Source organism: Peromyscus eremicus, chromosome 4, assembly GCF_949786415.1.
Source record: "Peromyscus eremicus chromosome 4, PerEre_H2_v1, whole genome shotgun sequence".
In the NCBI taxonomy this organism is placed as follows: domain Eukaryota; kingdom Metazoa; phylum Chordata; class Mammalia; order Rodentia; family Cricetidae; genus Peromyscus; species Peromyscus eremicus.
In genome coordinates this window covers 28,762,381-28,782,701 of record NC_081419.1, presented here as the reverse complement: position 1 = coordinate 28,782,701, position 20,321 = coordinate 28,762,381, and the positions used below count along the sequence as shown (strand labels likewise).

Genomic DNA, 20,321 nt, shown 5'->3' with positions numbered 1-20,321 from the left:
TTTATTTTTAGAAGATTCCAAACCCTGGTGTATTTATTATACTGCTCACTTTAGAATTTTTACCTGTATTTTTGAAGTACACAATAAAAATTTTACTGAATTACAAACAAAATCAAATATTTTTCTTTGCACATGTTAAACTCATTTCAAGTGTTCTATTTTTAAGTGAAAAAAATTAATTCTAAAGTTATATTCTTCAAAATCAAATGAAAATATTAAGTATTCATGAATTTCCAGCTGTTTGAAAACTTTGGGAAAAAAGATGGGAAAAAATAGCTTATTAGGTATGAGGCAGGAGGAAAAACCATAAATCTAAATAATTTAGCAAGTCTTACATGTCTTCTGATGCTGGGCCATTTGGAATTGAGAGCTATCTCAGACCAATGATTAGAGCTGAGCTTTATGTTATGGAAAAGGGAGACTCATGCTGGTTAGCTTATGGATAAAATATAAAACATCATACTTTTCATTGTATTTAAAAACAGGAATGTAAGACTCTTTTTTCTTCTCTTTCCAAAGTCTTGTGAGGTGGTTGGTAAAATGGTTCTAATTTAGAATAAAACACACGTGACTGACACAGCTAATAGAAATGCTCCAAAACCCAGAACCTTTTCACTGTATTCTAAGAGCTTAGACATTCAAAGATTTCTTAATCTGAGCACTTTGAATTCCAGAGATTCTGATTCTGGGTGTTTAACCACTCAACTTCACATAAATATCAACTTCACATAAATATTCCAAAATACAAACACTTGGAAATCCACAACACTTTGGTCCCCTTAAGTATTTCAGATACAGGACAGTACACTGTTAGTAAACTGACTAATTTGTCATTTGAATTGAATAAATTATTTTGGCCTGGAGTGTGGTAGTACCTGGCTGTGGTCCCACTAAAGCAGCAAGATTAGCTAAGGCTGCACAGGGACAATTATTCTTGAGTTAGTCCATGGCTAACAAAGAACTGCCAACTAAGTGTTCTGCACACTTTAATGAGCAAGTTGTCTTTTGTGCATATATTTAATAGGGGTACTATAAACTCTCATCCCTGATCCCACTTCTAGTTAAGAATCACTGGTAAAACAACAACAAACAAAACCAAATCCAAAACCTAAAATAAAACAAAACCCAATTCTACAATACAGACAGGCTTTTAAATTACACCCTCTCTGCTTTATTCTGAGATTAGTTTGCTATTTCCATTCCTGACATTCAGTTCTTTACTAAGGTGTTTTGTGTTGCAAACAAACTGATGTTCCTTATCCAGAATTTTCTAGAGTACTGTTCAGTATCACTTCAATTCCTTACATGAAAATAACAAATAGTAATCAAGATAGAAAGCTAGAACAATGATCCTCATCTCCCTTCAAGGCTGGGCTTCACACGACCCAGGCTGGCCCAGAACTCACTACACAGTGGAGTATGATCTAGAACCCGTGATCTCCTGCTTCTATCTCTCAAGTGCTGGAATTATAACCATGTGTCCACGTTCAGCACAAACACCTTAATTCCTCTGTTACCAGAGAGCGGTGGTGAAGGAAAGGTGGTAAGAGATACACGATTTTCATGCTACAGACACAATAGTGAGCTGACTCTCAGGGCTCACTTATTGGTGGGAAAAGAATAAAACTTAGATTAAAAACACTTCCTAAATGGATTATTTTTCCTTCCATGATTTGCTAGATTATTCGCACGAGATTTATTTATTTTTTTACACCGGGTCATCTAGTGACACACATTAAAATGCATCAGGAAGGTCACAGCTAACAGTCAGTGACCAGATCCACCTGGGATGAAACACAGGGAAGGAGCTCCACTTTGGTTAGGGCAGTAGTGGCAATGGCAGAAGTCAGGATGAACCAAAGAACAAGTTCTCTTCTTCTTGCAGCCAAACGAACTCTTCTATCTGACACACTGGCAGCTTAAGAGGAAATTTAGTTCACTCCCCAAAGTTCTACCAGGTCACAATGACCACAAACCTGTCTGTCCTGAAAGGTGACAATATTTGACTGACTGCTTTAGATGGATGAGAAACATTTTTTTTCTTAAGTAAATGCTTTATAAATCTTCCTGGCTAACATCCTCCAAGAGGCTGGTATATCTCCTAAAGAATTTCTCCCTTTCTCTACTCAAGACTGTATAGACTGGCACCTTGGCATTTCTGGCTGCCTGTGCATTGTTGCCAGTGTTTTCTAAAAGCACCCTTTCTATACAAAAAACTCACTACCCATCTTGTATTAGCTGGCTTTGATTCTTCAGATGAATCCATACACCCTTGACAGACACTAACCACCATTCTTTTCTGCAGGGAGCTTCCTATACGGTGCTTTGCTTAGGCTAACTTCTTTGCACTTTTCTCTCCTGGTTTCTGGACAGTGATCCATGGAAAAAAAATACTCTGGATACTTCATAGAGTTTATAGTAACATAACTACAAAGTCCTAAGATTGAACCCACAGAGGTTTTCTTGTGGTTATATGAAATATATATATCCAAGTATTTCTTAACTTTGTATTGCTATTCACTGATAAATTAGAGAGAAAAATAAAACAGAAACATGTTCTAGATACTCTGGAATGATCATCCTACCACAGAATAGTGACTTTTTTTTTTTTGACTTGTGCCCACCTTTGCTTTTTAACTTTTAACAAGTGTTTCTTAAACTGGGCCAAGATGATGTATTCTTTAAGAAGGTATGATTGTTCAAATACTGTCCTAGAATTCGTTTTCAGTTTAATGGAGAGCACCTAATGTGGTGATAAGATTATGTTATCTTGTATTTTCTACCTGGTAGGTCTTTGTTATGAATTATAGCAAATGGTTTAAAGCAATGCTGATCGCACCAGGATTTCATTTAAAGGACAGATCTGGGTCTGAACTGGGGGCAGGCAGATAGGGAGGGTCTGTCTTAAATCTTCCATGTCCTCATAAATGACTGGAGGTACTTCAGGGAAGAGCTAGGGGAATCGGAATTATCATACAAGCCTACAAATGTTCTACAAACACAACTTCTAGATTCAGGAAAATAATTGTAATGGTTGGAAGGGTCAGGAAACGAACAAATGGATACAAGGATAATGAAAACAGACTTCCAATGCCCAAGCATAGTAGGGAACACTAAAACAGTGTTAAATTTAACTGTCATACGACAATATTTTAATACCTTAGGACTGAACTTTTTTCTTATCTTTAGAGGCAACCATACTCTCCCCCCAAACACCTTATGAGTATTTATGTTAGTTGTTAAGGCAATTTCACTTGCTAACACTTTTTATGCTTGCAAGCATGTCATGGCAATGTAAGAATGGAAAAAGAAACTGAGTACACGAAAACTCAAGAATTCCTTCTGGAACACTAGCAAACTGTTAATGACTGTAAGGTATCTGGAGGTGCTCAAAAAGACTGTTGGTATCTATCAAAACATGCAAGAAAAGAAAACTATATCATGTTAACTTGACTGAGTATCACTAAAACCTATGTTAAATGTAAATCTGCCCCTTCAAGTTTGAATAAGTAAAGCTGTTTTACATATTTAACATTTTCTTGAACTTTATACTAAAGAAAAAAAAAATCTAAAAAAATTGATAGTACCTGTTTCAAATGACTATAAATTAGTATCCTCTACTTACATATGGAATGTAATATTGCCATGTGCTATAAGCTTCTTGAAGATAATTGTTTTCTTCCTCCCTTTTTAATTGTTAAACAACATAATGCTTTGTATATAAAACAGAATGCAAATAATTTTATATGAAATATTTTTTTTGCTTATCCACTTGTTATATTCAATACATCTTATCTTTCCTTTCTTAATCCTGTTGAGTTTTTAAATTAAGAAAGATTATTTTAGCTGGGTGGTGGTGGTGCACACCTTTAATCCCAGCATTTGGGAGGCAGAGGCAGGAGAATCCCTGAGTTTGAGGCCAGCCTGGTCTACAGACAAGAAGAAGGAGGAGGAGGAGGAGAAGGACGGGGCAGGAGGAGGAGGAGGAAGAAGATCTTTATGTAGTAATTAATAATGTTTGTCACTTAATTTAAAATAAGTTTCCTGTTTTGGTTTAATACTTAGGGCACACATTTAAATTTTCCTTGAAGCATACCAAAATAATAAATATAAGTTAGGTATGATGGGATACACATGTAATTCTAGCACTCCAGGGGTTGAGGCAGGAAGATCATTAAGTTTGAGGCTATAACGGGCTACACAGAGACCTTGTCTCTGAATAATCAATACATTAAATAAGTCATATTTCTGCTTAAACACTTCATTTATTGGGATTTCCCAGCTGGGAAAGGAAACTCAGCACTAATAATTTAATTCAGAAATATTCTCAAACAGGTAAAAATATGTGCCTATCTTATTAGTCTTGACAATGCACAGCTTTCAAGACCAAAGCTCACTAAAGCGAGTAAATGACCAAGTCTAGTAATTTAATGGGATTCCCTTCTAGTTATTCAGCTGTTGTTTACAAAATGACTTCTCACTAGGACCTGCATTCCCATGTCTGATCCCACCCCCCCCACCCCACCCCTGGTGGTGTAAGGAACCAAACCCAGGGTCTGCTAGGCAAGCTCTACCACTGAACAACATTGTCAGCCACCAAGCCCAATATTTTAAAACAGAAATTTAAAAATTGAAAACGCTCATGACCTCAAGGACGGAGAGGACCTCAGGAAGTCTAGCAGGAAATAAACAAATTCTTTGCTTTCCTGACAAAGAAATGCGAAGAACTGATTTGAAAAGGTTGACTTGTAGTGCTATGAAGATGCTAGTTAGCAAAGTGCTTCCTGTGCAACCACGGCGACTGAGTTCAGGCCCTCAGGTTAAAAGCAGGGGGAGCAGAAAGAAAGCACCCACAGTCTCAGCACCAGAGAGACAGACAGGAAGCTCTCTGGAACCTACTGGCCAGCTAGCGTGACTAATTGGTGAGCTTAGGCTCAGTAAAAGTTCCCATCTCAAAAAATACAGTGGAGAGCATCAGACTACTGACAATTGAACTCTGGCCTCCACACAAGCATACATATATCCTAATACACACATACATACACCACATATAAACACATGCAGAATGACCTCCAACGTATCTTTGTTACTGCTTAAACACTAACATTTACTTTGTGTGTACAAGTTTGTGTTTGTGTGCAAGTGTATGTGCACATGTGCAGACGAACAACCGTGGTGTCATTACTCAGGAGCTGTCCATCCTGTTTGTTGTTGTTGTTTAACTACCTGATTCTAACTATTGACTTGGAATTTCACAAGTAGGCTCAGCTGGATATCAGAGAGCTCCAGAGATGTGCCAATCTCTACCTCCTTAGCTCTGGGATTACGCTCATGTACTACCATGCTTGGCTGTGTGTGTGTGTGTGTACACTCTAGAGATCAAACTCAGGTTCTCACGCTCGCAAGGCAATTTTACTTTCCTGACATTTCTCAAAATTTCTCAAGGAAGGAAGAAAGGGATGCTATTATGATACATGTATTTAAAAATACATGAAAAATGGCAAGACATACACACACACTTATGATGGTAATTTAAATGCTTTTTGGTGACAACACATGGATAATGTACCTCATTACGAGAAAACTGTTTCAGTTACATTAAGTTATAATTATGGATCAATATATATTCAGAATTGATAGAGCAACAGAGGAAAAAAAATATATATGTTCTAGAAAAGTTATGTCAAATCCAGAGTTCATCTGGGACATATAGTAGAAATCTGTAAATACTCAAATTGAGAACTCATTCAAATCATTTTTAACATGCTATACACTGGAAGAATAAAAAAGTCAATGTAGCCGGGCGGTGGTGGCGCACGCCTTTAATCCCAGCACGCGGGAGGCAGAGGCAGGCGTATCTCTGTGAGTTCGAGGCCAGCCTGGTCTACAAAGTGAGTTCCAGGAAAGGTGCAAAACTACACAGAGAAACCCTGTCTCGGAAAACCAAAAAAAAAAAAAAAAAAAAAAAAAAAAGTCAATGTATAGTCAAACACCATTATAAACACCTATATATATGTTTCAAATTCCCTTTTTGAATGTTTGGTAAGAAATTTCTTTCTATTCAGATAATTTTGAACAATTTTGGGAGTTGGCTGGGGAAAGACTCAACCTAATATTGTTTAACTTCTTGTTATGACAGATTTCTAGACACTGCATGATCTTAATTTATACTACTATTTTTATCCATTTCAGATAAAAAGGCTCATTAAACTTCACAACCTCATAAACTGAATATAAAGGGCCATCATTTTCTTAAAGTTCAGCTGGGAGAAAATGAAGCAACATATTCAGGGAAATACTGGCCAACTTCCACTCATTCAAAAAATTCTAATTTTCTACTGCAATGTTTAAATGGATGAATGTCTATACCAAGTTGGAAAACAGCTCAATACACACAAGACTATGAACACCAGATTCCAAACTGAAGAACTGTAAAATCACTTTAAAGAAGTCTAATATAGGGCTGGAGAGATGGCTCAGAGGTTAAGAGCACTGGTTACTCTTGCAGAGGTCCTGAGTTCAATTCCCAGCAACCACATGGTGGTGGCTCACAACCATCTATAATGAGATCTGGTGCCCTTTTCTGGCGTGCAGGTATACATGCAGGCAGAACATTGTATACATAATAGATAAATAAATTAAAAAAAATACATTAAAAAAAATGAAGTCTAATATAACTGTAGACCTACTAATGCATCATCCAAGACATAATTCAGATCATCCAAGACATAATTCAGATATGCATATGTTTTCTGGTAGCCAACAGCAGTTAGTGCAGAGACTCACAGCTGGTCAAGGGGTAAAGAACAGCTGACTGCTGAGTACTCAGCTTTAAACCTAGCTTGCAAATCACCACATCCAATGTTCAGGGATACTGAGGGAAGGGGACAGAAAGAATTAAGAGATGAATAATAGGAGGAAGGCTGGGAAATACTGTCTTATGCTCACAACAAGGTCACGGCATTCAGGAAGTCATAATAGCTGTGGCTGATTGCATGGGGCATAAACAAGAATGAACCAGAAAATAAACATTACAGAGAGGTCTCATGGGGCCCTACATCATCCATGGGAGCTAATGGCAATCAATCTAGGGCTGCTGGAGGAGAGAAGTCAGCTGTCTTCAGTGACATACTGATGAGTCCACGGGATAGGCTCACACCTTTGCCCACAGTAGGGGCCATGATTAAACCGAGTGATTCTCCCAAACAAAAGCACAAGAAAACAAAAGAACAAGAAACTGGGATAGGGACTTGATGGGTGGAAGAGAGGCTTTGAAAAGGCTGAGAGGAAAACAAAAAAGGGAGGAATGAATTTCACCAGAATATACTATTTATGTGCATAAATTATTAAAGAATAAATTGTTTTAAAAACGAAATAAGACGTTTTGTAAGAAAGGCTACTTAACAGTATTAAATCACACATTTTCACTGGATACCATGCATAATTGCAGTGTATACATTATAAACATATTTCTAAACTATATATATATTTGTACACATGTGATAAGATTACTCACAGAATAAAATCAATCAAAATTATATTTTAAAATGTCTGGATATTGAAATTATTTACAAATAATAAGTTATCAATTATTTACAAATCATAAAAATACTAAATTAATTTGAGCACAAACTCATATCCTGTAGGTGTGTGTGTGTGTGTGTGTATTTTTTGAGACAGGGCCTCAAACTAGCTATGCAGTCAAGGATGACCTTGAACTCCTGATCTTCGTGCCTCTACCTTCCAAATTTTGAGATTATGATCACACGTCACCACATCTAGCACAGTATCTCTTAAAATGAAAAAGATCTTTCTGATCTCAACTAAAAAGGTAAGCTATCGAATCAAAATCACTACTCAGTGAGCCTCCTTTCCAAAAAAAAAAAAAAAAAATCATTTTCTAGAAAGGTTTTCAATAGCACTCTCAAGGAGCAATGCTTACATTCCATCCAAGTTAATAAATATTTTTATTTATTTATTTATTTATTTATTTATTTATTTGGTTTTTTGAGACAGGGTTTCTCTGTGTAGCTTTGTGCCTTTCCTAGATCTCGCTCTGTAGACCAGGCTGGCCTTGAACTCACAGAGATCCACCTGGCTCTGCCTCCCGAGTGCTGGGATTAAAGGCGTGCGCCACCAGAATATTTTTTTTTAAAAAACATAAGTTGAGAGCACTGTACAATGATTATTGGGAGGCAACTAAAAAGCAGTAAGCTCACAGGGAACACTGTATTCAGCCCACACAGTCGCCATACCAGACACTCACTTGCCAAATTAGTAAGGGTATGTTTCTTATGCTGAAAACTAAAAATAAAATTGATTTCCCAAGTAGAAGTAGGAAAGTAAGTCTCCAAAATTTATTATGAATTAACTTAATCACATAATGGACATGAAGGAGAAGAGTGGCGAGAGAGACTTGTGGCAGGTCTTTTGATGCTTACCTGATATGCCGTTCTTGCTGGTGTTCAATAAAGCTACAGATGCTGCAGAAACTCTTTTACTGCTCACAGTCTGCCCTGGTTTTCTTGAGGTACATTCTTCATTATCAATGTCCTGTACATTTAGTAGCCTTGGCTGGAAACACTGTAGTCGACATGATCTGATATTGCTTAATATTTCAGAAAGGGACAGTCTATTTTCACAAGGTTTACTGGAAGCATTGGTCCGAGAGAAATTAGAAGAAAAGTCTATAGTTTGGGAAGAGCTTGAAGAACCAGTCAGCATCTCAGGGTCTATCTGTTTCAGGACTGGGTCATGTTCTGTAGATATTCGGTCCATTATGACCCTGTAAAGCAGTAAGACACACATGTGTGTATTATATATAAAATACATAGCTGTTTCTCTATGGCTTGCCTTTCAGCTAGAAAATGAAAACAAGTAGCTTACCTTCCACCTCTGCCAATTCGCCTCCGTGCAAATCCTATACACCTTCTTGGAACTGTAAGTGTGGTGAGACAATGCTTGTACCTCAACTTATCTAGGTCTGCCAACTCTGAATTTTCACACGTATGGTTAGCTTGGTCCAAACGAGGCTGCAAAGAGAGAGAGAGCGAGCAATAAATAAATAAATAAATAAATAAATAAATAAATAAATAAATAAATAAATAAATAAATAGCTCACAGAGTAATCATGAAAGGAAGAAAAGTTAAATCATGATAAAAATAAAATGACTGAAGGTAGTATTAGGAGAACAATTAAAATTTAGATGAAAACCTAAGAAGAGTATGTTTTAATATTTATTTATACATAGGGAGTGGATGAAATTATTAACTAATTTTTTTTCAGGGGGGTGTGCTAGAGACAACTGAAAGTTGAAGTGTATGCACAGGTTAAGCTTAAGCATTCTCTTTACTTTTAAGGACTGGAGAGCCTAATTCTTGGCCTTTCCATTCTATGTATCATTCTGTTTTCTGTCTCACCACTCTGTCCTCCTCCATAGCAGTTTTACCATCCTTTATCAGCCTAACTTGAAAACAAATCCTCATCCTTCCTACATCAAGTCTACCCTCAAAAAAGCTGTCTATGTGAGCACAGCATAATGCACTCACGGCTCCTACAAACCATGTTAAAAGGGAAAAACCACCTTCACTACTCCAGAGTTATTACACTTGATGGAAAACGTTAGCACTGAAAAGTCAAGGTCATTCTCTAAACTGCACCCAAAATGGGACAGCAATGAAACACAGAGATTTCTACATGTGTCTGAAATTATCAGACAACACTGGCATGAAAGAAGTTTAAAAATTATACTTACTAGGTATATATTACACACACACACACAGACACACACACAATCAGTGAAAACCCAGAAGCTATCAAAAGTTCTGAAGCCAACTTAGACATGTGCAATTAATTTTCACAATTGTTAAAGCTATAATTAAAGCTTCAAATGAAATAATTTTTTAAAATGTTGTCTTATTTCCAGGTAAAAGATTCTGATATCCTATGAAAGAATTTGGCATCTTTCATCTACTTTTGTTGGTATTCACACACTACAGGAGGCATAAAATAAAAAATACTGATGCACTTCCCACTTTTAGACTCAGCCTAAGTTATCTTGACATGAATGATCTGTTAATTCCAGCTCACCAAAAATATCACAAAAAATAAAGTTCTTACAGCATAATACTGGCATCCTGCCCGCCTTCTGAAAGCACAGGGACCATCCGGATCATTTTCTTCTTCGGGTTCTGATGTTGGAGATGGTACCTGCATAAAACAGGTGTTCCATTTAGCAGTTATCAGGTTAACAGATCAATGTACATAAAGATCGAAAACAAAATCAGACCACAAACACATCTGCTACATCTACAGGTAGCTAATTTGCCCCAGACATTTAATAACTGTTACGTAAATATTTTCTGTGGCTATAAATCTGTATTTTTAAGATTCATTCTTGCATCTAAGTATACATGGTATTTTCTTGTTTCTGAACATAAAGGCTAGATTTAAGAATTAGTATAGTTTTAATATATATCCCATTTATATAAAGTCATAAATTGTGCACTCATAAATTCTTGATGACAGTTATGCTTCCCCTATAGGTAGTTAGTTGTATTTTTATTTAGAAACTCCTCTTTTTGTTGAAACTTCTTTCTGTAATAAAGCCAAATGCTAGGAAGAAAAGGGCATTGGATTCCTGGGAACCAGAGCCACAGAAGCTGTGAGGGGCCATGTAGGTGCTGGAAGCAAACCTAGGTCCTCTTTAAGAGCAGCAAGTGATCTCAACCACTGAGCCATCTCTCTAGCCCCTTAAATCCCTGCTTAAACCTAGCAGGTCAGAAACAAAATCAGAAGACAGAAATTTGCTAAAGTATATAAACAGATTGATTGCTGAGAGTAAGTTTAAGATCACAACAGCAGAGCAAAAGTATAAAGACTTGAGTTGCTACATTAAAAAGGATTTTGCCAGGACCAGACGCTACCAGCCAAATATCCTTATATAATCTGAAGGGGAACCCTAGGAGAGCACTGAGTCATTAGAGCACATTTTATGTCATAAATGCAGGGTAAGTGATATTATGTAAAATATACTCTGACAATCAGAGAAACTATAAATATAAATGTCCACCCTAATTGTTAAACACCATAAAAAAACTTAGTATTTAAGTTTTCGTTGTCTTACAATTTTACTTTGCAGTACATCTTTTTCTCACAAATGCCTGCTTAATCATATTTACTTGGCACGGTTTTGAACCTCACAAATCCTTTATTCCATTTTAGAGAGGAATTTTTTTTCCCTTCACATTAATTCCAAACTGGGTCACCTGGGGTAAAAGGCATTTGTTTGAGGTTCCACTATCCCTTCAATACCCCATGGAGGAGAAAGGCACAGAGAGGTGGGGTTAATTGTCCTTCTTGAGGTATCAACTCCCAAACTCAAAACTATAAAGAAATTTTAACAATTTGGTTCCTCTGCAAGTATCTACCTCTTCTAAAACAGATAAGGAGGTGATAAAGTGTCTGACAATTCTTTGCATGAAGCACTTCATTCCTTCCTAACTCTCCCTTCCTAGGGAAGGACTCCAGCATGCACAGAAAGGTAACAGCATACAGCGATAACAGAAGAAGCGGACTATAATCAGAGCAGACATTGGGCTTCTTCCCAACTACAATGTTAGTCAGCCTGGTTATAATACTCTGTTAAGGTTATGTATTCCCTTGTTCCTTGTCTATTGGACAACATGCTATCTTCCTGAAATCTACCGCTGGGGGAATTTAGAAGAGCTATAGTTATAGTAATACCTACATTATTTAGTGACACCAACGTATAGGAAAGCAGTTCTCAGTAATGTGAAAATACCAAAAAAAAAAAAATCAAAACCAATGGAAGTTGAGTAAGACCTAGTAACAGGTTCCAGAGCACAGGCAAGGCTTTCTAGGTTCTCACTAGTACTGACAGTAACCTACTCTGCAAGTTTTACATGCATTTATTTAATTGCATCATTTGCTGACTTAAGCTTTTAATAATTTCCCATTTGCCTACATCATCCCTTCCATCTTTTCCTCTCTCTTCTGTTTGACTCCAGCAATGCCAAACTGGTACATTTTCCTCTCACAATGCTGAATCTCTGCTGGGAGAGTCTCTATTTCCTCTACCTGAAAGAACTTGATAGGTTCACTGTTTATTACATTTCTCATTTCTTCAGAATGGTCATCTGATGACTGCAAAGGGTTATCCCAGACTAACTGGATAATTTTTCTGACAAATGTAATGACTGATTTCATTAAGTGGTTCTCAAGAACATATAAAATAAAGCATATTTTGTGCACTTACTAATACATATGGATGCCAGAATATCATTTGGGGGAGAAAAAGCAAGTCGGTGACAGGGTAAAAAAGTAATATAGCCACAGGAGGCACATTTTATGACCTGGATTTTAAATGGCTGCAACAATAAAAGGTTTTACAAGCAGTCTTGCTTCTAAAGTTGTATTTTTGATGTTGGCTTTTAAAAGAAAATTTATTTTAAGTAAATAAAACTATTAAACTATGACACATCTGATAGTAGATTCAAGCTGTTACTGTATTTTCTTGTGAATGCTTTATAGATCACATAGAAAGAAGAAAAACAGGTTATTGTCAGACCAGGTGATTTTTGAAAAATAATCTGATCCTTTAATATATAAAATAAAAATCTTGTTTTAAAAACAACACTGATGAAAATGACACTAAAAGAATTTTATTCTAAATACTTTGCTATGAAACTGTTGAATAGCTGACAAGGAATTTTTCACAAGTTAAAAGTTTAATTAGTTCTTCTAAGTCTTCTTTAAAATAAAATAGCTATTACCTGACAAATAAATAAAATTTGCATTAACTATAAAAACTATTATGTTGGTAGACTATGACAGAAAGTGAACTGCTGGTAAATATTGTACTTATGTTTAAATGTCTTCAAATACTGACATCTTGGACTCAGTAAAGCTATTTCTACAAGGCCATTTCACAAATAGGAAGAAGACAAAGACGCTTGTTCTTATAAAAGGGGAAACCTGAAACTATCTAACTGTCCCACAGAGAACATCTCTACAGCTGACAGAAAAGAACAGTAAATCCTGTGAGTGACAGCATGTGTGTAGACATGTATACTTATGAGATATGTAGAAATGTTTTATAACACTAAGTGAGCGAAGCAGAAGCAAGACTAAGATGCCAATTACGTTGCAAAATACAGCAAATCAAAGAGTAGGAGGACATGTGTTGGAAACAGTTTCAAACAAGCACCTGTGGAAATTCATCTTCATCTGAGCTCTGAAAGTCATATTGCTTAATGTCACTCTTATTGATCACAGGCAATGTCTCAGGAGTGGGCTGCGGAGGAGCTATCACAGCCTCTGCCACCTTAGGCTTCTTTGGGTACTTCTTCTTTTGACGAACCACGTCAGAAGCCTCTTCTTTCAAAGACAAATGATGAGGGTGCTGTTTACGTGTCGGATTTTCCCCCAAAAGGAAGAAATGAAAATCATTTTAGAAGTCATGAAAAACTATGCTGGTCTTTGAAAAACATACACTTTTCTTTAGGAGTGAATTTTAATTATTGTTTTAAGTATGAAAACTTTATTATGGTCAGAAACTGAAACATGATTTAGATTTACTTTCTGTAATTTATAATGAAAAATAATTATGGTGTTTAAGTTTGGTTTTTATGAATAGTTAAACTATAATTTTTAGATTGTTGTATTATCATACCATTCAGTATTTTAAAGTATTTAAATTTAATTCTTAGTTAAATCCACTGTGCTGATGAACAAAATTCATTATTTTAAAACATAACTGAATTAGATCACAAACTTATTAATTTAGTTAGTTCTATACTTATTTCAAATTTTAAAAAATGTCTACATGTGGTATCTTTTGAGAAAAATAATATGAGCTAGACAAACACCTTCATTTTTTTGCAACATATAATTATTGCCTTGACTGAACAATAATCAAATGGTTCTCTAGTACCCCAGGGTTCTGTGGAGTCCATCTGGCAAAGGGGCTGACTGCAGAGTTGGGCCCCTCCTCCTTTCCACAAAGCAGAGACCTGTTTCTATTTTATATACTGGTTGGTATTGCTTTTGATAAAAGGAGAATTGAGACTTTAAAAAAGTGCTGGAAATGACTGTTCTGAGCAACAAAGTAAAAACAATATTAAAAGTGTAAAGTTAATAAGGAAACTAGATAATGAATCATGTAGCCAAAACATTAAAATTACCTTAGAATGAGAAACAGTGCATACAACAGAAACGCTGTTTGAGGGACAGATCATACTTAGTGAAATATAAGCTACTTGATAGAGATGGATAATTGGGTATAAACTATTAGATCAAAAGGAAAACTCCAAATTCTCAGCAATTTTCTATGTTTTAAGGTGGGAAGAATGAAAATTACATATAGTAACTATGTGTGTAGGGTAAGACAATAATGTGTTACACTGTATCTCTAAAAACAATAGTTAGGCTATTTTTATTGACTTAGATAAGACCTAAAAATAAAGTAAGATTCAATGTAATTCTATCAATCATTATAGGTTAAAATTTTATATTCTAAAATTTTATGTAATGATACTCTTAGGAAAAGCTCTGACTGATACAAAGTGTATTGATTAAAAAGTAGTTTTCACAGTGACATTTGTTGTGCTGATAACTTTTTTTTTGGCTCTCTTTGAGATTGATTCAAAGGGAATCGGGTGGGTGGGCTAGATGCCTGTGATTAATAAGAACCTGCTGGTTGAACTGACATGCATTGAATGAGGAGGAGTCATACTGCTCCACATTCTTCCTTGGTGTTTAAAAATGAACCCATGAAAAACAATGACATTTTTAAAGATGAATTTTCCACAAACACCCCAAGTCACTTATAAAATCTTGCTGCAGGCAAGCCTCTACTTACTGTTTAGATGCTTCAGGTCAATGCTTATTTAAAGCTAAACTTCTTAAAATGAAAGGCTCTATGAAGTTTTACATACCCAAATTAAATAGTACTTGAAAACAGCAGATGAGCATTAAATAAAAAGCCTTTTTTAACCTAAAAATAAAGTGTTCATCAAGGCTAGCTCTTTTACTGGGAATAAACCATGTTCTAGAATACAGAGGACTTTCTAAAGTCAATAAAGGTATGTAACTGGCAAATGCTGGTTCTGGCAATGACCCTGTTCTCTAGAGAAGCAGACAGCACATCAAAACAATGCATTTTGGGTGACATGAACTCAAACTGTAATGTGACACTTACTAGCTATGATCTAGAAGTCACAGAGGTAGAGTTCTTGAGGGGACTAATGGGTCAGCTGTATATAAAAACACCCATGAAAGCAGTGGCATGATAATTAAAAAAACAAACAAACCAACCCATGCTATTTACTGTCTTCCTTTGCCACATTATGTAATCAATATTACCACCCATGATTCTCTCCAAAGAATTATTTACCTTAGTTTTACATTCTTGAACTTTGTGATGGTTTCCATTATGAAGAGTTGCTGGTGTGGCATATAACTCTTTTTCTGATCTATTAACTTTCACTTCATTAAGGATTTCACCCCCATAATCTCCCAGATGATATCTTGAAAAGATAATGAAGTATAAGAAAATAAAGCAGAGTTTAATGAAAGAAAAATATATTAAAAACTATGACATTTTAAGTAACTGAATGAGCAAAAGAGAACTATCAATTTTGGGGGGTGGGAAGAGATGAGACAGAGCCTCAAGTGTGCAAGTAGCCTCAAACTTGCTTCAACTCCTGATCCTCCTGGGTCAACCTCAGCTGCTAAAATTACAGGCATGTGCCACCAAGCCTAGCTTTAGGATAGCAGATTATTGTTAAAGAGCAAAGTTACAGAAACAAACAAGTTCATATTTGAGATTCAGTTAAAAACACAACAAACAAGAAACTTGAGAAATGACTAAGACATATAATACATGACTTTCTCACCTAATGTATTTTAGTAAGCACTGGGACTATTGCTTAGAATGTTTATTTCAGCATCACACAAAATTCCCTAACACCTAATGGAACTTCAGTCTATTTAATTATGCAGGAGAATACTTCGTAGGTCCTAATTCTTAAGAATAGAAACAGGAAATTTCGCCTTTCAACCATTCATTTCCTTTAAACAGTGTTTAAGAAAAACTAATACAGAGAAATGGGCAGGATAATCCCTAGGTTTTGTTAAGAAAAGCACAAAGACTCTGACAATATCTAAAAAGATCAATTCTCTATACCAAAATGCCCCCAAATGAACTATAAACCATACTAATCTAATTTTAAAAACAACTAGTAACTACAAATCTTAAAAGGCAGAAATGAAATTCTACTATATCATCGCTATCTACGGTCACAAAGCCTGGCTATCATGGCCCTAGTACAAACAGGGGTAATGGTACCTTTTCTCCACGACTTCCAATGTTAAGTGCAATAATTCCCTTTTGGTTTTCTCTCTTCTCTTAATCATTTCCAAAATCGTTATGGCTCTGCTGAACTCCCGCCTTAGCTTCAGCATCTTTTCATAAGAGGCTTCATCATTCTTACGGTTCTTTTGAAATAATAATTTTAAAGAATAATGAAATTATCCATGTTTCCAGTTTCATTTAACAAGCTCTTACTAAATCTCAATTATCCCATAACTTTTAAATTATTAAAATAAACAAATAGCAAACCCAAACAAACCCAAATAGCAACTCCACAAGAACTTACCTGTTTAACTTTGAAAACTTAAGTACAAGCAATGTTCAGAAAAATAAAAATGTTGATAACTAATGGCACAGAAAGAATAATTCCAATGTAGAAAAAATCCAACTGACATAAAACATAGCATATAAAAATTATAAAGTCCTTCTACTGTAGTAATATGCTACCAAATGATAAAAATAGTCTTACCAAGATCTAAAAAGTAGCCCACATGAGCATCTAACCATGTATCTACCCATCTAAATCTGTAGGGGGGAGCTAAAAGGTTCACAGCAATATAATAATGCTGTGGGATGGTCTTTCTGTATGCTGTGAAAATGTGTTGCTACCATTGGTTAATAAAGAAGCTGCTATGGCCTATGGTAAGACAGAATAGTGCCAGGTGGGGAATCCAAGCAGAGACAAGGAGAAGAAAGTAAGAGTCAGGAGATGCTGAGAGCCGCCCAGGGAAGCAAGATGTAATGGAACACAGGCAACACCACAAGCCAGTGGCAATACATAGATTAACAGAAATGGGTTAATTTAAGTTGTAGGAGCTAGTTAATGATAAGCCTGAGCCATACGCCGAAGTTTGTAATTAATATAAGCCTCTGTGTGTTTACTTGGGACTGAGTGGCTGTGGGACACAGGAAAACTTTTGGCTATACAATATAATCAAGAACAATGACAAAATTTCACTTCCAGCAACTCAGAAAACTGAAAATAGAATACTGAACACCTAAAGAAATGGGATTCTCATGCTTCAAGGTATACCTCATTGAAAGGGATGAAAGAGGTCTAGCAAAAACTTTAGACTTCAGAATATTGCTAACTTCTTACCTATAAGCATAAAACATAACTTCAACTAAAAGATGGCTTTGTTGTAATAAGCAGCATTCAAAAGACTATAAAATCACCAATGATGTGTGCTTTAAATGTCCCCATAGAGTCTAATTTATACAGAGCCACATTTAAACAAAGACCTCTAATACTCCTCAACTGGCAGACAGACCTATACTTTAAGCAATCTTTTCATTCTTAACAATTGGATATATTAGAAAAAATCTATTCTAATATAATCTAAAGGTAGTTTGCAGAACACAGTTTTAAGCAATTTTGGAGAGTAAACAGGAAACAATAACTTGTAACTGAAAAAAATTAACATGATCAACAGCAAACATTAAAGTGTCTACTATTCTGCTAATACTATATGTGCTTCCCAGATATGTGTATACATATCAACACATGTAAGAGACAAAGAATCAAAAGATAAATATTCATGAGGCCATATCCACCTAAATTACTCTTCCTAACCTTTTCTTTCCTCTGCTGTGCCCCTTCTACTCTTCAAAAATTTATTTTGAAATAATTTCAGACATACAAAGTTACAAAAATAGCACAAATAATACTTTCCATGGATATTTAACCAGATCTCCCAAAGGTTTAACATTTAAGTAGCTTTTTATCTCCAGTTAGGTGTATAAATATACATAATATTTACAGTATTTTCCAAATTTGAGATGAACAAACATCCCTTAATATTGTAATCTGCTTTTACAAAAACAATGATGTTTTCATATAATCACAACACAGTGATCAAAATCTGGAAACTAAGATCAATAGAATATTAGTGAGACTATTTTTATTTTAAAAATTAATTTTTTTTGCAAGTCTGACTCAGGATTAAACACTGTTTTTTGTTGTTATACTTCTAATACCTCATTATTTGGAAAATTTCCATTTTTCTGTGATCACCATGATCCCCTTTTTTAAAATGGAGAATATTTATTTTTGTAGTGTATTCCTCAATTTGAGTTTCACTGATTTTTCCCATGATTACATTCAGGTTGTATGTTTTTGGCACAACTACTACAGAAATGATGTTGACTCTGTCTCACACCCTATCAAGAGTTAGATACCACAATATGTCCTATTATTGCTGATTATTCAATTAAGATGGTGTCTGTCAGGTTTACTTATTAAAATATTCTTTTCCCTTTTAAATTAACCTAATATGTTGTATAATTACATAAGCATTGTGTGTCCTTAAAATTTCCCTCATTAGTTTAATGTTCAATGGTTCTTTCACATGAAATAATTATTAGTATTGTGGCTGCCAAATGGTAAAGTTTAAACTGTTTCTGTTGATTTTTTTTTAAAAGTTTTGATATCTACAGAGAAAGTTGTAATGAATGGATAAAGAAAATGTACATATACATAGTAGAAACTTTTTTAGCTATAAAAATGAAATCATATTTAAAAGAAAATAGATAAAATTGGAGATCAATATGTTAAACAAAATAAGCCAAGATTCAGAAAGACAAATACTACATTTTTTCCCATGTGTAGAATCTAGATTTAAATTTGTGTGTGCACAGATGTATATATGTGTGGTTATGAAAACAGAAAGAGGATGAACAGATAGATCTTGGAGGGGGTGGTAATACATGAGACACGAGGCATAAGGGAAGACTGTGGTGGTTTGAAAGCAAATGGCCCCCAAAGGAAGTGGCACTATTAGGTATGGCCTTGGAGGAAGTGTGTCATCGTGGAGGTGACTTTGAGGTGTCTTGCTCAAGCTTCTCTCAGTGTGACTGTCAGCCAACTTCCTGTTGCCTGCAAAATGTAGGACTCTTAATTCCTCCAGCAGCACATCTGCCTGCATGCCACCATGCTTCCTGCCATGAGGATAATGGACTGGACCTCTGAAACTGTAAGTGAACCCCCTCAATGAAATGTTTTTCTTATAAGAGTTGCTGTGGTCATGGTATATCTTCACAACAAGAATAATCCTAACTACGACAATCTGCAGGTGTCAAGAGGACCAGCAGGTGGAGAACAGTGTTAGGAATGGGGGAGATAGTATAAAGACATACATGAAACTTATGTTTGACTTAAAAACATTCACATGTTTCCAGTCTCTGTCTTAATCTCCCTTTTAAGTAAGTATGGGCTCATGGGCTATTCTGTGAGCTATGATTCATTACTCTCATTATTTTGATGCTTAAACTTCCCCAGCTCCCTTCAGGTTGGCTCCTGTGACCTACTATGGCTCCAATGTTTTCATTTTCTTGCACAGCAGAATCCTTCTCTCAGGTTTATCTTTATACTCCATCACCATTAAAAACAATAGTTCACACTGATACTATTTCTATTCTCTTCAATTGGCATTTCTCTCTAGTTTCTAACTCTTAACCCTTTCTGTAACTGTCCCTGCATGAGGCCAGCTTATGTTGCTTTAAAGATTTTTTCATTTATGCTTTATTTTATCTTAATGGTATGTGTGTGTGCAGTTATGTGTACCATGAGTGCAAGTGCCGACAGAAGCCACATGTGTTGAGTTAGCCTGGAGCTGAAGTTACAGAAGTTGTGAACTGTAAACCAAACTTAGGTCTTCTCCAAGAACATCTTTTCCAATATGCTCTAACTGCTCCATCCCTCCAGCTCTTCAGGATTAACTCTTCTTACTGCAGCTATATATTAGACTTCTGTACCTACCATCAAATCCCTAGGGAAGTGATTTTCAAACTACTGTCATTTGGAGTCAACTGCAGATCTTTTTGTAATGGAAGATGATTCACAGGTGACTGATGTGCACAGGCAGAACTGTGAACCTGGGAGTTTCCCTTCCCACCCAATTACATTTTCTGAGTCAGAGGTAGACAGAT

At 35.7% G+C, this 20,321-nt stretch overlaps 1 protein-coding gene across 2 annotated transcripts in view; it reads right to left on the bottom strand.

The window, feature by feature from the left end:
* Positions 1 to 20,321, bottom strand: part of Epc2 (enhancer of polycomb homolog 2) — a 115,270-nt gene that overhangs the window by 7,748 nt on the left and 87,201 nt on the right. Inside the window, exons 5-10 of one of the 2 annotated variants that reach the window (XM_059260450.1) lie at positions 16,371 to 16,519; positions 15,417 to 15,549; positions 13,230 to 13,424; positions 10,121 to 10,210; positions 8,887 to 9,032; positions 8,442 to 8,785 (exon numbers count right to left, since the gene is read on the bottom strand). In XM_059260450.1, coding sequence (XP_059116433.1) covers positions 8,442 to 8,785; positions 8,887 to 9,032; positions 10,121 to 10,210; positions 13,230 to 13,424; positions 15,417 to 15,549; positions 16,371 to 16,519 — 1,057 coding nt within the window. The remainder of the gene's footprint in view (positions 1 to 8,441; positions 8,786 to 8,886; positions 9,033 to 10,120; positions 10,211 to 13,229; positions 13,425 to 15,416; positions 15,550 to 16,370; positions 16,520 to 20,321) is intronic. The other variant, XM_059260452.1, reaches the window with a different exon arrangement.